General features: G+C 43.4%; 1 protein-coding gene across 1 annotated transcript; it reads right to left on the bottom strand.

Moving 5' to 3' along the window:
* Nucleotides 1–420: 420 nt before the first annotated feature.
* On the bottom strand, nt 421–4,565 carry POU4F2 (POU class 4 homeobox 2). Its single transcript, XM_032330885.1, has 2 exons — nt 3,284–4,565; nt 421–2,834 (listed from the first exon to the last, which is right to left on the bottom strand). Exons 1-2 carry the CDS (start codon nt 3,566–3,568, stop codon nt 1,893–1,895), a joined length of 1,227 nt encoding a protein of 408 aa, XP_032186776.1. The 5' UTR covers nt 3,569–4,565; the 3' UTR covers nt 421–1,892.
* Nucleotides 4,566–17,293: the final 12,728 nt, after the last annotated feature.

The raw sequence follows: 17,293 nt of genomic DNA, 5'->3' as shown, positions 1-17,293 counted from the left end.
AGAAGACTATTATAAACCCTGTTCTTTTACACCGTCCTGGAGAAACACCCCCTACAAAATTCCAAATCACACTATGATAACAACTCTATAATAAGCCATCAAAATGTTTCTGCTTTTAAAAAATCCCTCATCAAAATAATTCCATGTAAATGACTGAAAACAGCATCACATTTTAAAAGCCATTTAATTTTAATAGTATGTTTTAATGAAAAAAGCAGCATACTTTGCCAATAAAACATTAAAATCATCTTTTCAGTGAAAGACAATCAAACAACACCAAAAATAACTTAATACATTGCCATTGTAAATAAACCATCTATTAACAAAAAACAAGAAACCAGCTCATATACAGAACTCAAGACTTCAAAGAGCCTCAAATGGAACAGCAATACAGCAAAATTTGTAAGAATATATCTATATGTGCATCATTTGAATGGAATATTTACAATAGATAAGGTACCAGTCACCATGTACCTAATTTCTTTTTGTTCCAAAAGAATTCTACCAAACAATGTGAATTTACAAGCAGTGCACTGTCTTTCTTATAGTTCAGATTAGTTTCTCTACAAACAAACCTCCAAAAGGAAAAACTGAAGAATTCTTGTAAATGTTAAAATGTAGTCAATAAAGCAGTTCAAAACAAGATGATTGAAATACCTTGGTGAAATCTTAGCATCTGGAAGGGCAAACACCAAGTGGCAAATGCACCTAAAGCTAGAAAATGATGCATCATAGTCATGCTTCCAACTGCTTCACTTCTTCTCTTCCATTAGAGGTGTGTGTGTGTGTGTGTGTGTGTGTGTGTGTGTGTGTGTAAGGGTGAGTGAGAGAGCATGTGTAGTGGGGACAATGTGGGAATCCCCATTAAATATGTAACAAAGTAAACAATACTTTAGACAGTGAATCAGGTCTACACAATTAAGACATCCATTACTGAGTGTCGACTCACAAATCAGAACACTACCAGTAAAAACAAAGAAAAAACAATCATCATTCAAAGTGAGAATATACAAATGGGCCAAAGGAACACAGTATAAGAGGAAAGCCATAAAAATTCAGTGAACTCATAAAACATAAAATTGTTTAACTCCACTAGCCATACATTTCCCCCGTTTGTTAGACTAAAGAAGTTTAATTAATTAGAATGTGCACAAATTAAGTTGCTAGAGAGATAAATTAATAATTTACAGAGGGTTGTTGGCAATAATCTAATAATAGCTTTCAAGATCAGTGAACACAGCAGGCGCGACTCCTTTCTTAAGCATTAACACTTCAGAGAAGGAAGAAGGGGGGTAAGAACCACAATAAAAATATATATATAATATACAGTGTAAATGCAGAAAATCTGCCATCTTTTTTTAATTCAAAATACTTTAGAGATGTCTCTATCACATTAAGCATCAACTCTACTTTAAAGTTTCAGTCCTGAATCGATTTCTATTTCTGAAAAATAGCTGCAAAGTGTACTTTTAAACTTGAACAAGGGTGATGTCTTTAGAAATAAAAACAAATCTTACTTGATCATTTTGGGGGCCTTTTAAAAGGCTGTCTCGTCTGCCTTTCTGCAAACAGCCAGCTCCAGACTTCTTGGGAAGAAGCCGAGGTGCCTTTTCCGGACGGGGTGGGGTTAAAAGGGACAACTTTGCTACAACTTGACAAATCCCTTCTTTTGTTTTTCTCTCCTTTGAGAAATGGTTTCACATTCTCACCGGGCTTGGGCTCATTTGCTCGCTCAGTTCGCTCGCTCTCCAATCCTCGCTTTCTCCTTATTCAATTCACATTTACTGGAATTGTTTCTGGTAGCCAAAGGTGGAAAGAAAAGAGGCAGGAAAGAGAGAGGGAGGGAAAACAGGGGATGCGGAGGGGCTGTCCCTGGAGAGGCCGAGGGTCTCCTAAATGCCCGCAGAATATTTCATTCTTTTCTGTTTCTGCCTCTGGTTGCAGAACCAGACGCGCACCACATTTTTCTTAAGGTCCAGCTTCTCCGCGATGGCAGCAATCTTCTCCGAGGAGGGCCTCGGCTGGATGGCGAAGTAGGCTTCCAGCGAACGCTTCTCTGGCGCGGCGATAGAGGTGCGCTTGCGCTTCTTCTCCGCGCCGTTGAAGAGCTCGGGCTTGGTGAGCTTTTCGCGGTGGGACTTCTCGGCTTCCTCGAGCCACGCTTGCAGGATAGGTTTGAGCGCGATCATGTTGTTGTGCGACAACGTCAGGGACTCGAACCTGCAGATGGTGCTCTGGCTAAGGGAGCCCACGCCAGGGATCTTGAGGTTGGCCAGCGCGGAGCCCACATCGGCCTGGGTCACCCCCAGCTTGATGCGTCGCTGCTTGAAGCGCTCCGCGAATGCCTCCAGGTCCCGGGGGTCGGCGTCCACGTCGCTCATGCAGCCCATATGTGAGGGCAGCCCATGCGCGTGGGCCATACTGAGCGCTGCTTGGTGCATGGGGTTCATGGTAGCCATGTGCGGCGCGTGAGTTGGCGTGGACACTACGGCGCCGTCGGGGCCAGCCATGGCACCCAGGGCCAGCCCGGGACTCAGGTGCTCCAGCAGCTCGCCCTCAAGCGCCTGATGCGGCTGATGGTGGTGGTGGTGGTGGTGGTGGTGATGATGGTGCGTGCCCGCCAGCGCGGATGGGTGCGAGATGGGCACCGACGAAGAAGAGGCAGCCGACGTGCACGGGATGGTGTTCATGGTGTGGTAGGTGGCGTCCGGCTTGAAGGGGCTGTGGTGGGGCGGGTGGTGGTGGTGGCTCTTGCTCTGGGAGACGATGTCCACGGCCGCCAGAGCCTCGGCTCGGGCCAGCAGACTCTCATCCAGCCCGCCGAATATATTGCTCTGCAATTGCAAGTAAAAGGCACACATTACGCTCAGCAGGGAATTGTGCGCACTCTCTCCGGAAGCCCCGGCACAGCGCTCGACAATACCGCCGCGCCTACAACATTCCCAAAACGTTGAAATAATAATAATAACAATAACAATAACAATAATAATAATCCTGAAAGTAGCAGGTGAGGCGGAGAGGAGGGAAGTCACTGAGAAAAACCAAGCGTGCACGAGAAGGAAAGTGAGCCTGCAAACAACACAACACAACATGCGCACAGGCAACATCCCAGGTCATAAAAATTAATATGAAAGAAAAGACCCGCTGAATACATAAGAGAGAGAGGGGGGAAATTGGTTGGAGGTGTGGGGTGATTTGCTGTGCAGACATGAAAAAAACATCAAGCAGATAAAGGGGGCTGTCAAAATGTGCCTTTAAGCGGTGATTATGCAGAAATACGCACCGGTGGGGTTGGAAGACACGCTCTCCGCATCGCCTCGGAGCCCCCGCCGTTGCTGCCGCTGCTGCCACTGCTACTGGAGCTGCTGCTACGGCCTCCGCCGCCCCCGCCACTGCCACCACCGCCGCCAGCATTGCTCGAGCTGCTAGGGGAGCTAGCTGAGGGCGCCGCGGGCGCGGAGGAGCCGGGCGAGGCGCTGTGCAGTGCCGAGTACTTGGGTTCCACGTGCAGGCTGCCGCTGTGCGGCATGCTGAACGCCTGCTTGCTGTTCAGGGACATCATCATCATCTTCCCGGTCCGCCCGGGCGCTCTTCCGTAGCGCACTCACAGGTCCCGTCTGCCAGGACCCTCTTAAGAAGTGCTGGGTGAGCGCAGGAGCAGGGAAGGGCAGTGCAAAGTTGCGCTCTCCCGCCACCACTCCCAGCTCTGTGCTCCTTGCCGGGACTATGCGCTCCTCCTCTGGCTCCGCCGTCAGATTAAGGGTTTGCTGGGCTGCTGGCTAGGCGCTGGCTGCAGACCTGGGCGCCCGCAACTGCCCCTGCGCCTCGCGGCCGCTGAGTTATACTCCCCTCTCCCAGCGCCTGCCCCTACCCCCGCCCTCTCTCCCTCCCTCCCGCGCGCCTCCGCCCTCCTTGCCAGTAAGTGCCGGTTTCTCCTGCTTGGATTCTCGCGTCGCCCCTTCTCTCTCTTTGCTCGCTCCTGAGTCGGGTCCGTTCAGCTCCAGATACCCGCCTCCCTCTCCCCGCTGCGCCCTCCACCTCCCTTCCGGCCCCCTCCCGCGTGTTGAGGCCTCCGCCCCTTCCCGGCGCCCCGCAGCTCTCACTTTCTTTAGTGACCCCGATCAACCCCACCCCACTGTCTAGGTCTGCGCTCCAGTCGCCGGGCAGTCCCTAAAAGCCGGCCTCCAGCCCCTCCTGTTTCTTCCGCCTAGTCTCCGCCACGCCGGGAAAGAAACTCTTAAATAAAAAGTTGAGGGCAAACCAGCGTTGGGTGGGTTGTTTTTTCCCCAGACTAGTAGGAACGTCTTACCTGGCTGCTTCCCCCCTCCTGCTTACCGCTAAGTTCCAGGCCTCCACCCCCACTTGGCCCGCCCCTCTCCGCAGCGCAGGTGACCCTGATCTCCGACTCCCCGCGGAAGGAGAGTACGCGGAAACCGCCACGGACCCAGCTACTTCGCGCTGCTCTGCGCTTCCGCCAGGTGCAAACCTCAGTTGGCGCTCAGCGCGGCGCCCCCTCGGCCCGGCGGGTGCCTGGTGCCGAAGAGACATGGGGTCGAACGACAGGGCTGCAGGGCTTTCTCTCACTCGGTTTCTCTCAGCTCTCAGCGGATTGGACGGCCACGGAGCCAGCTCGGGTCGCCTATGCGCATGCGACTCCCCCCCTCTCCAGCCCTGTCTACTCCCCCCCACCTTACCCCCCCCGCCAGCCGACACGCACTCCTCTCCACCCTCTTTTCTCTTCCTCCGGATATTCCTCCTCCTCTTCCCAGTATCCAAGTTCAGCGTGAGTTGGGTCTTGGGCGGCTCCATTGGCAAATCCTGCCACTCATTTTATTATTCTTCATTAGCCACAATCAAAAGAGGAAGGGGCAACTGATGGAGGGAGAGGCAGGGCCAGAGATCACAGAGCGCATGTGCTGCTGAACACCCCCCCCCCAACATACACATACGCACACACACGCCCTCGGGGGTTGGCACAAACCCCACTTATCTTCATTTCCACAGCCGCTCAGTGCAGAGAGCCTATTTTTAGCCAACACTTTGCTCGCACTTTTGTCCCAGTGTGGACCACTCTTCTTAGACGTGGACACACTCTTAGTTCCGATTGTAAAAGCAGGAGACAACCTTTCCTACACACGCGCGCGCACACACACACACACACACACCCTCCTCTCCTTCCCGCTCCAACCTTCTATTTCCCTTGATGTTAGGGGCTGCTGTCACCTCCCCAGAGCGCGGAAGGAGCAGAGTATAGGCGAGGGTGAGAAGGCCCTGAGACCCGGACACTGGAGTCTGCGGGTGGCCTGACCCAGACTGGGGTGACTGGGAGCAGGTGCAGGCACACGGTGCCTGGGGAAAGCGAGCAGGTGCGAGAGCAGGCGGCAGGCCTGAGAGGCGCTGGCGCGCGCTGGGACAAAACAGAGTGGAAAGGAGCGTGGCGAAGAGGGGCCCTCGAGTGGTCTGGGCCCGGAAGCCCCGAGGTTGCAGAGAGCAGGGGGCCGCGGTTCACCCATGACCTCAACCGACTGGCATGGCTGGTTCAAGTTGGGAGCACAGTGCTCCCGAGTCGCCAAAGAACACTGGGAAGGCCGCGCACGGCGAGCTCTGTCCACGGTCCTTAACCCCTCTGCGCTTTCCTGCGCTATCCCCAGACTTGCCTTTTTCCTGCTCTATGTGGAGGAAAATAAATAGTAGCAGAAGGAGATTCCTACCAGCACTGCTCCCAAGCATGAGACCGGAGAAGTCTAGACATGAGACTGGGCAGGGGGTGTTGACATGAATGAATGTGGCTTGCGCTGGACGGTTCAAGTAAATGGTTAGGTGTTTAATTTCTACCTCGACAACAGCCACGGTAATTTTCAAAGAAATAAAAAAAATGACATTGTACAGCTCTCACTGTCTCAAGCTTCGAGAAATGAAATAAATCAAAGTTAAAAGCTTGAGTATCATTTAATTATAGTGCGAATAGCGCTTTGAAAGAAGTAGAACAACATCTCTAAACAAATTATGACTGGGCCAGGAAGGAATTATTAGATTGAAATTTCATTTAGGCTCGGGAGACACCGCGCTTCACTGTGTAATCTGCTATGCCTCATCTGATTTGTATGCTTAATTCAGCTTGACGAATTTATTAGTTTTCATAATAGTGAAAAAATTGAGCAGCGCGATGGGCTAATGCATTGTGTGTACTATAAATTGTATGTCATCGTGGAAAGGCTGAAGTCTATAGAAATCTTTTATTAATGTCGGTATAGGAGGAAGGATTTTTGTGCAAGCCTTGGAGAGGTTCACGCCAAACCCCACTGTTGCTGTGTCTCCCTGGTCCATTAACACATCGTCATACTAATTAGACTACTTCATCAATGATATAATTTCAAACTTCAAATTATGTTCTAATTAACAAGGGTTGTCCAATTTGCTTAATCTTCAAAAGGCTTTGGATGGTCTAATTAGTGTAAACTGTTGAGCATCTCTAAAGCCTAATAAAAATATTAAATAAAGTTAAATATTTGGGGTGTGTTTTCTGTCAGTACTGTGTAAGGGCCATAGGGCTAAATTGAGTGTGGAGGAAGAAAATACCAGGAAGACAAATGCTCACATCTACCTCGTCCCCCCCAGATTATAACACTAACTGAATCACAGGAGAAACTTGAGCATTGTACCTCCTAAACAGTGTGTTTATGTGTTTAAATAAAAGCATAAGAGTATCAAGGAGAAAAACCACATGGGGAAAAATTCTTCTCTTTCATTAGGTGCCTAATTAGATGTAAAGTGAAAAGCAACCCTGAGGAGTTTCCCAAGCATTATTGTGGCAACAGTCTGCTGAACTTGGATTGCAAAATCAAATATTTGGGGATGTTTTGAACCTCTCCCTGTCCCCTCCCCCTTCATTGAGCTTAATTACTTGCAATAGTTGTTTTAATGTATGTTGTCACCTGGGAGTATTGAGAAATGCATATCGTTAATATGAATTAATCTTGATTTTAATGGCAACTGACAACTGATCTCCAAAATGCTAAACACTTGTCACCACTTCATATGGTAAATAAGGTAGTATAGTAAATTCATGAAATAAAGAGGACACTGTTGAAATGACTGGACAAACTTTGTTCGATATGGAATTGATCAACTAAAACTATTTTAAGCAAGACAACTCCCAAGAGAATATAGTCCTGATGGTTCAAATCCATGTATCATTAAATTAATTTACTATAACTTTTTTTAATCTCTCAAAGATTTTTCAGTGACATTTAAACCCAGACAGGAAAAAGGGGAAGCTCTGTATTCTAATTGCCAAGTTGAGACAAATTAATATGTAGCTGGACAATTTGAGTGTATTTATCTGTATTCCATTACCCCTAGAAAACACATATTTAAAAAAAAAAAAAAGAAAGGACGTTGCAGCAGAGTTAGATCTCTCCTTTTCCCACTTATAGTGAAAAATAAACAGCAGTGATTGTGTTGTCATGGAGAGAAAATGCCATTCTTCCTTAATCACCAGGATTTGCAATTTTGCGAGGTCTCCTTCCAGGAGTGTCCAGAATACTAACTTCACTGTGATATCAATAAAACCCATTTTGGTTTTGCCCACAGGCATTGGTGCAAAGTGCTCCAGAGAGTGTGGAAGCCGCTTTCCGAGGAAGACTCCAGCTGTCCAGGTAGGAGAGGCCATCTAAAGAATGGAAAGTTGGGGACAGACTCAAGGGGTGTGAGTGAGCGGCCCAATATTCAAAATCTTCATATGACCTCAAAATTCCTCTTATACCCAAGTAGCTATCTGCACTGGCGCCCCTGCATCCCTACAGACCTACTAAATAAACTGAAAACAGAGAAGTGATTTTTTTTAAAGCCGAGAAATGGAAAATGAATCAAATGTGTGACTACATGAGGAAAGCCTTTCTTCTCACCAAGCCTCTTTGTTTGACAATAGCTTCTGTCCCATACACTGCCAGATGCAGACAGATGTGACCAGCTTCCCTCTGGGCAGGCCAGGAGTCGCGGGAGGTTCCACCCAAGCTCTCTGGCAGCGGCATTGGGGTCCCTGCAGTAGGCGCCCTCCCACGACCCCAAAATCCGCCGGCAGCCATCCCAAGGGGAGAAATCACTGTCCTACCCTGTATCTGGGTCCTAATGTACTATTAAAATTTTAAGCCGTGCATTCATATTTTACCGGACCTAATGTGTTTTTATTAAATTTTAATCTAATAAGGGCAGTGTGATTTCTTTGTATTTCACACAGAATTGAGTTGGACTACAGGGAAGATTTCTTAAAGGACAGATCTGACTCGATTCATGCACCATTTCGATCTCAGGTAGACAAGGTTTGGGGGAGGAAAGAGGAAAGGATAAGTGTACCCCCATGGTATCTCCTCAAGGAAGTCACTCTGCTCCGGATTCTGAATAAAATCAGACTCTCTGAGCTTTCTCTGGACTCTGTAGCTTGGGGCAGAAAGGTAAGGGGTGATTAAACTCCTCCGTGGACTCGCTCTTCCAGAAGATGAAAGAAAAAAAGGAAAAAAAAAAAAAAAAGGAGAGAAATACCACTGAAATTGAGACTCCTGGGAGCGCCCAGCGAACTGGCCACGGAACGGAATGCCCGGGAAGGAGGGCTCTCCTGGGTTGGATTCGGCCTGAGACAGGGGTTACGTTGGAGGAGTGATGGGGGCGCTTTGTTCAAACGTCTTTCATCCGATCGTGTCCACCATACTCTTCTGTTTTTCTCCAACTTTCTGGCTCCGCTGGCTCCCCGTGAGCCCCAAGTACCCCTCACTTAGACATTTGAAGTAGTCTCTCTTTTGTCCAAAGATGCCGGGAGCCCCTTCTGTCCGATGACACAGCCTCTTCTCGTTGCTTTCCTGGCTAAACACCTTCTCTCAACCTCCCGTTGCCAGTATTCTGCACGTGTCTCCGGAAACCTCTGTTTCCGGCACTCCCCAGGCCGTTCTAGATTGAAATTCGGACTCGCAAACCTCCCAGCTGGGCAAAGGGAAGGGGGGGTGGGCAAAAGCAAGTGGCTAACTACGCTTTGGAGAGCGCACTTTGGAGGGTAAGGAGAGATTCGCGACTGGGCCGGGGCCTGCAGTAACCCAAGGAGCCACGTGGAGCTTTCTCTAGGGGACGAGGGGATGAGAGGAGTGACAGCAGTAAGGAAAGTAACCGTTCCCTCTTCCCCGAGTGGGGAAAAGAAACGGAGCTCAATTTCTTTTTTTTAAAAAAAAAAAAAAAAAGCAGATTGGGAGGAGCGGGGCGCGGGACACAGCCAGCCCCAGGCCCGCAGGGTGCCTGCGTGGCTCTTAGATGCCTTCACGACTCCGCCTGGTAAGTATGCTGAGGTTGAGTGTGGCGAGGAACGCGCACGCGGAGACAGCTGATTGGACCCTCTAGAGTCGACCAAGCTTTGGAGCAAACACAACAGGCGCCAAGAAATTAAAATCTACCAGGGGGAAGGGTTCAGTCCTCGGTATCCAGCTCCGCGCTCCCTAGAGCGCGGGGGCGCGAATTTGCACGCTCACTCACCGACCCACGCACGCAGACACGTGTGTGCTAACATTCACGCACACTCGCTCAGACGCACAGATGCTTCTCTCCTCCCCCTCTGGCGGGCCACGTTCCGGGGGAGTGGGGCAGGGGAGAGACCTCCGCGTTGCGTCCACCAGCCACCACCGGTGTGTTTACTTGCCCCGGCGAAACTGTTGTTTTTCTTCGCGGTGAATTTGTTGGGTCCGTGTGTTTACCTCGTCCCAAAGTTAAGTCCAGTCACGAAACCAAACTTAAAGCATTGGAACAATCAATGAAGACTTTTGCAATCCATGGCGCCTTGTGCTTCCTGGAACTAAAATAAATGCAAGAAATCGAAACTTAATTACTTGAAAGAAATCCAGAAATCCCTCTGCATAATTTATCCAGTCATTTTTAGTAGCGTTCGTGTTCGGTGCAGTGTATGTTAACTCTATGCTTTTGGCTACGATCTAGCTCCCTTCATCGATTCCGTGGGGGTCGCGCGCCCCATTTCAGCAGGGAATTTTGTACTGCACTAGGTCCCCCTTTGCTCCCACTGATCAGAGCTGATCTAGTGACATTTCTTTTCAGAAGTCACCAGCTACAACGGTACAAGAATCCCTGGTGCTAAGGGTTGTGTGTCGCTTAAAAAAAAAAAAAAAAAAAAAAAAAGCCCTCACCCGTTCTCTCTTCTTTTTGTTCACTAGGGCTATTATTTGAGTCTCTGTGAGTTGCTTAATACTAGCTCTGAAATCAGGCCCTTTGATAAATACAAACCAGGACCATATCTCTGAGGGAATAGTGCACCATCAAGAAGTGCTATTCTACTGGTGATGGAAAAATTGATTAAAAAGTCAACTTGTTCCCCTTCTCTCCAGAGAAGTTCGTTCTTTCTTTCTTTCTTTCTTTCTTTCTTTCTTTCTTCTTTCCCTTCAGTGGCATTATCTTCCTAAGGCACAATACTAGAATATTCGTTCTGAGTAAGCTACTCTTAAAGGTATTTAGCTGGACCACAATCCCTGGACACTAGGTTCTTCCTTGAATACCTATTCCTTTCAGACTCATTCATTGTCTCCTGTCCTTTGGTCTCTATTTGATAGAGAATCTTCATATCTAGGAATTGCCAAAAGACCTTCATCTGGAGACACTAAATAAAATAGAGGCTTGAAGAGGTGAAGATCAAATGACTTTTGTACATATTGTGACTCTGACATTGGGTACCATTGGGAATCTGGAAATCTGGTGTTGACTAATGTTATGGCCAACGGATTTGCAGGATAAAATAGTCCCTGAACTTATTAGCATGGTGTGGGTGGCTCAAGAAAGACGAGCTTTATCATAGACACCTTATAGGAATCTGAAGTAATGTTATGAAAGAATGAAAAATACATTGGGGAACAGCTTGGAAACTGAAGTACATTTTGATTTAACTCACATTAACAGAAATGTAATGTAAAAGTGAAAGGATCTAACAAAACCATTAATAATTAAAAAATAATTACAGATAGTCTATCCTTACTATTCATAACCACTCAACACTTTAGACAAAGAAAACGGAATACTCTTAATGGGAATGAGATGTGAGCAGACTACTAATGAGAAGTTAAGCAAGGACTGCGCATTTGTCAAAGGAGACGAGTTTCCTTGTTTCCCCCCACCTGCATATTTTAATTCTCTGAGTAAGCTTGGACCTTCCTCTTCCATCAACATATACACTGCATGTCAGAGTTTATGCAACAAAAATCTCTTGAGCAATAACAATACAGACTTTATCAAATTCTGAAGATCAGGGGCACCAGATGGCTTGTCTATTAACCATCTCCATTGACAAATATTTATAGGTAATAGGAGATACATGCCTCTGTAATAGATTTTGGTTAGACACTCCCATCCCACCAGTATTTCACGAAACAATGACCCTCTAAAGACAGCAGTTTGTTCCTTGCTCCTTGTGGTCATTAAAAAAAAAAAAAAATCATCCTTTAATGATTCAGTGTTAAGCTTTTTCTCGTACTCTTTCTTCACCAAAGGAGTTGCATTCTGGATTAAAAAAAAAAAAAAAAGATTGTGAGTGTATTTTTCTGTTACCTAAATTGTATTTATTTTCTTTCCAGTATGTATTTTTCTATGTCCGAAATCTTTAGAGCGCTATTCTACACATAATCATGCAGTGAACCTTTAGTCATGCACTAGGTGCATGATTAAAAAGGGTGTTGGGAAGGAAGATACTGTGACTCCATTCTGATCTTCACTGCATATTCTTCTTTATTTTGTTTGAGAGACACATGGGACTGCCCCTAGAGTGTTCTGTTGACGTTTGGAGGCACTGGGAGGAAATCAAAGCAGACTGGCGGAAAGCAAACTTCGCTGCCTCTTTTCAGAGATAAAGGGAAATCTTACAAAAGGAGAGATTTGCAGACTTACAACTGGAATTCAATGAAGTCATGGCTGAGGCATCTGCTGGGAAGCCACCAGGAAGTGGAGACCTACAGCCCATGTCAAATCTTCTGCATCTAAAGAATTTGAAACCTCCTTCCTTCCTTCCCCATTCCCCAAAGAATTAGAAACAAAACAACATGCCTTTTGTAAGAAACAGAAAAACCTAAGGAAAAATGCTAATAGATTGAGTGCAAGGAAGATAATTACTTCTTAGCTATATAAATTTGAGTTGAGCATAGAAAACCTGTTAGATTCCTTGTAGGCATCCACTCTCAATTTTTTAATACAGCTGAAGGACATTACAAAAACAATGGCAACAAACTCACCTTTAAACATTTATCCTTTCGTGAATTTACATATGGCCTGTGATCTGTCTGTAAACCTCATATATATGAAAGTGTGCAAATCAATGGTAGAATTATACAGTATTTGTACCCACGTATGTTTCGTCACCTCCCTCTTCTTTTCTCTCCTTTTATATGTGTATACAGATAATCAAGATATAACTCAACCAACATGTGTTCTGGAATATATTATACCTTTGTGCCTTGACTAGTTTCTCCTAATGTGCATGTAAGGCATTAAAGAGCTCTATCGTCATGACAAGAATGCTGTATTTGAGAGTACTAAGCTCTCTTCAAAACACAAATGCTTTTTACTTGATGTGCTATGTGCTCATTACACCCCTTCTTTGCCTTCCAAAGGTAAAACCAAAATAGGCATTATCAACATAGTGCTTCTCTGGTATATTCTTATCCTCATATTTCATTGGTTTCTCCTGGCCTCCAGTCACTGGTCTGGACCACATGATCAGCCATTTCTATAGTAATCCTGTTAGTTACCTTGATCTCTTTGTTCCTTTATCTTTCCATTATCAAACTACCTATTTGTCCATGATTGTGTACAGACTACTGGTAAATACACACTATTACATAAATACATATTATTTATTTCTGTAATAACTTGGCACTCACTATCATCTCCAAACTTCTTCTGGTGTTCCTTCCTCTGCTACGGTCTGTAAAGCTGAAAACTATATTTCCCAGACTCCCTTACAGCTCTGGGACGGTCTGTGATTGAAAGGTAGAAGAACAGATCATTTCTTCTCTATTGGTGTGAATCTAAGAGGAGTGGTACTTTATAGCCAACAGTTGTGTGCTGCAAAAAAAAAAAAAAAAATGGTATATTCCTGAGGTCTGTGCTTCACCAATGCTCTTCTTATTCCCCTCCTTCTGATTGTGGTAGATCTCACAGCTTTCCTGGCAAGCTAGCGCTGCACTATGGTTCTGGGAGTTATTCCCAGAAGTTCAGCCCAGAGTTGCCTTTCCAAAGATTTAGAAGCATCTACCTGTATTAAATCTCTCTCTGCTTAAAATAGGTGAAGTACTTTCTGCTGCAACTCGAAACTAAACCCTGACTGATAGGCCAGCCTTAGCATTATTTTCTCTATCACTCGGTATTCTTTTTGCTCACCTTTAATTGACTCTCCATCTCATTCTCTACAGAATTTATTGTCAACATTTCTACTTCTGTCACAACTTTGAACATACAACTTTGCCCCACAGTTTACTAAGAAAATACTTTGCTACCATCCATTCCCTCAAGTTTTCAACTGCCATCCAATCATTTGTTCCTATGTTTTCACCCAACATCTCCTCCTGTGATTCTGCCATAAGTGTTAGCATCCTTCCTCAAGTGAACCCTCCATGTGTTCAGGATTTTTCATCCTCTCCCCTCCTTCAGAACCGTGCACTATCAATTTAATCTTTTTATTTAATCTTCAATTCTACTTCTCCAGTCTATCTTTTCTACACCACAATTATATTCAAGTAGCTTTGGCCATAAAATGTAAATAAGACAAAAACTGCCTTTGAATCTCTTTTCTCCTGTATCTCTCAAAAGTCTTGTCACCAAACTTTGGAAATGATAGTTGCACTCACTGTCTCCTTCTCACCATCCAATCACTTCATCACTTCTGGAAAGTATAGTGTCCTTCAATCTCTACTAATGGTTCTGTCCCTTCTGGCACTGATGGTCATGTAGTTTATGCATCCTGTGGTACTTCTCCTAAAAGCATAGGCTTCAGACTTTGAGTTTTGTGCTAGCTCTATCAGTTATTGATTTCACTTTTCATTTTGCTTCTCTGAAAAATGTGTATAATAATAGTATATTCTTCTCCCAGATTATTTAGTGAATTAAATGGCATATTGTATGTGAAAGGTTTAGCATATTTCCTTGTATGCAATAATCACCTAATAATACAATAATATCAATAATAATCTCTGCAAAATGTGAGGACTGGCAATTCTCTCTTTCTTGAAAAGGACTGGCTTGGATCTAAGGATATGATTTGAAAAGGCAGAATGTGTCAACCTTAGCAGAATCATCGTTTAAAAGACTCTGTCCTTTCTTGGTATTCTTTGCCTACCCTTTCCTGTCCATAAAACAAGCTTCCCAATGGCTCATCTTTATATATATATATATAGAGAGAGAGTGGGCTTATATATCATTTGTTCATTATCTCAAAGACAAATTCAGAGAAGTAAGGGCTTAATTATTATATAATATTATTAATTATTATATTTATATATTTATTATATATAATTATTATATAATATTATATACATATAATATTATTATTGTTATTGGCTAAATTCCTTATCTTGTACAGGGAAACCCAAATTTTTGCGACCAGGCTTTCCTTACTAGTTTAACAGCATTTCTAACTTATTTCTTCAAAAAAATTAATGAGTTCTGAAAGAAAAACATACTCAATATCGACACCTGGGTATGTCCAATATTGTTTCTTTCCTCAAGTCAAGAGAATTCTGCATATCTACCTTCTGAGACACTGTTTCTCTTTCCTTCCCCTGGTTATTCTCCCATTTCCTGAAAGGTAGTGATTATTTAAGGATCTATTAACTCTAGTTTTGCTTCTCCCGGTTAATTCCATCATTTTCACAACTTCTACTCTTACCCCAAACTATATTACTCTGATCTCTTCTGAAGTCAGCTTCATATTCCAACAATTTATTAAATTTCTCCATCTGGATACCTGCTCTATCTGCCAACCCACCTCCTGCAGACTCATACTACTTTATCAATATTTCACTTAGGTATTTATTACTTTCCATTTCTATACTTTTTTTTTCTTGTCTGATCTCTTATGTGAGACTGTGAGATTTCTGAAGGCAAGGTCTATGTTTAACCTCTCCAGTAGCCTCAAAATGCTTATCATTTCATCTTTTCTAGAGCAGGTGTTTGATACGTATTCACTGACTGACTGAATGGATGATCATTATGATAGCAAGTAACATGAATGTTGTGCATTACAATTTCTAATTACTAATTAGAAATTACTACTAATTAGAAATTACTGATTAGTAATTACATTACTAATGCTTGTTGTTTTCTAAATCTTTTCAGTATCCGACCGAAAGTTAAGGTAGATGGTAGACTGAGAGAAAACATTTGCATTGGCTAAAAGCTACAAAGGAAAAAGATAGATTATACCAGTCACCCCTGCAAACTAATATGAAAAGAAATCTAAGAGAAAAGTGGACAAAGGATATCAATAGGCAATATATAAGTTGGCAAAATCTAGTGCTAACAAGGATTGGAGAGATGCCAAATCTCACGAAGTAACAGGACAAATGTTAAATAAAACAGTGAAGTAATACTTTATGACTATCATTGTCATAAAATTGGAAAGTTAGACAATGCCAAAAGTTATTAAGGATATCATCATGTCGGTAGAAGTGTGATTATTGGATGGCTACTGAGAAAAAAAAAACTGGCACACCTTAGGAAAAAAGACCATGCAAAAACCCTCTGGTCTACCAATTACAGCACTGGGTTATACTTCAAAATAATTTTCTATAGATCCAAAAGGGAATATGTTTGAAGATGTTCTTGTTGGTGTTGTTTATAATGGCAGAGAAGTAGAGGCAGCAGATAGAAGCAGTGACTCTTATGACAATATAGAAAGGCCTTAAGAAGTTGAGTGAAAATGGAACTGATCCTTTGATATAATATACACCTAAAAAGCTGAGTATTAAACACACACACACACACACACACACACACACACACACACCCTGTGTATTTTTCAAGGAGATATCTATATCCAAGGACCTATCCAACTCACCAGACTAAATGCCATTGAATGACGGGAATGTAACTGGGATATAAATTCATTCATTAAGACATATCAAGGACATTAAAAGAATTCATTTCCTTCTATGAAACTTACTTCTAAGAATATCTCTTAAGAAAACAATAAAAAAATGCACAAAAAATTAAAGGCAGTCTTGTTTATAAGAGTAAATGTCTAACATTGGAGAAATCATTTAATACACTGAAGTACAACTATATTATTAAATAGTGTTCAACCACTACAATATTTTCAGAGAATATTTAATGGCATGTGAAAGTACATTATTTGAAAAAAAAAAAAAAACCTGATACAAAACAATGATTCTTTGTGTTCAGAAGAAGTATATAGATACACAAAAACAGTGAAAAAGTGTTTCATTTTAAGTGTTACATTGTGAGAGATTTAAATTTTCCAAATTGTCTACAATAAGCTTTTATTCCTCTTATTACCAGAATTATATGTGTGTGTATAGATTTAGATATAGTTATAGATATAACTTTCCCAGGTTGCATACTTTTTCATATAAGATTCATTGCATCTCTTATTTAAAGTGCTGTAACTAAGTGATCCATCAGCTGAACCATCAACTGAACTCATTCAATATCACCAGCTGCAGTGAATATTTATAGATCAGAAATGGTATTTAATTGACTTGAGAAGGATATATTCAGCCATCTGAGTTTTATAGTACATCTCTGAAATGTGGAAAAGCTCACAGGCTTATAAGAGAAGCCAGCCTTGCTTATCAAACATTTAGTTGGGGATCCCACACAATGATCCTCTAAATATGGCCTAAATCATTTCAACTGCAATGCATAAGGCTTTCTTTGCCTATAGCTGAACCAAGATGCTTCCTAGGCAGCTAAGAGACTGGACAAGAAGAGGTTTATTATAAGACTCCTTATTTTCATCCTTCCCAATTCTTTATTAGGGAAAAGAATGCACATTATTTTAGTTTAAAGGGAAAAGACCACTTAATTAAGAAATAAAATCGTGTATCTAATCTCAGAGGCAGGATCCATTACATTCTCTATCTTGGATTTCCTAGATCATACATACTTAGAGACCTTTCGTAAGTAAGTTGTTATTGTTGTTTTTAATTGAAAAACAATAACATACGACGGTGATTGCATTTTCGCTCAAGGTGATGTGGTAACTTCTTTCTTTAACCACTCTATTAGCTGCAAACACATGGCAAAG

Source organism: Mustela erminea, chromosome 2 (genome assembly GCF_009829155.1).
Source record: "Mustela erminea isolate mMusErm1 chromosome 2, mMusErm1.Pri, whole genome shotgun sequence".
Lineage (NCBI taxonomy): Eukaryota > Metazoa > Chordata > Mammalia > Carnivora > Mustelidae > Mustela > Mustela erminea.
The sequence above is the reverse complement of the archived record's forward strand: the minus strand, read 5'-3'. Positions and strand labels throughout refer to the sequence as shown.

Coding starts and splice junctions, on each gene's coding strand:
- POU4F2 (XM_032330885.1), bottom strand. CDS start 3,568: ATGATGATGATGTCCCTGAACAGCAAGCAGGCGTTCAGCATGCCGCAC. Junction 2,835..3,283: donor CGTGTCTTCCAACCCCACCG/GTGCGTATTTCT, acceptor TTGCAATTGCAG/AGCAATATATTCGGCGGGCT.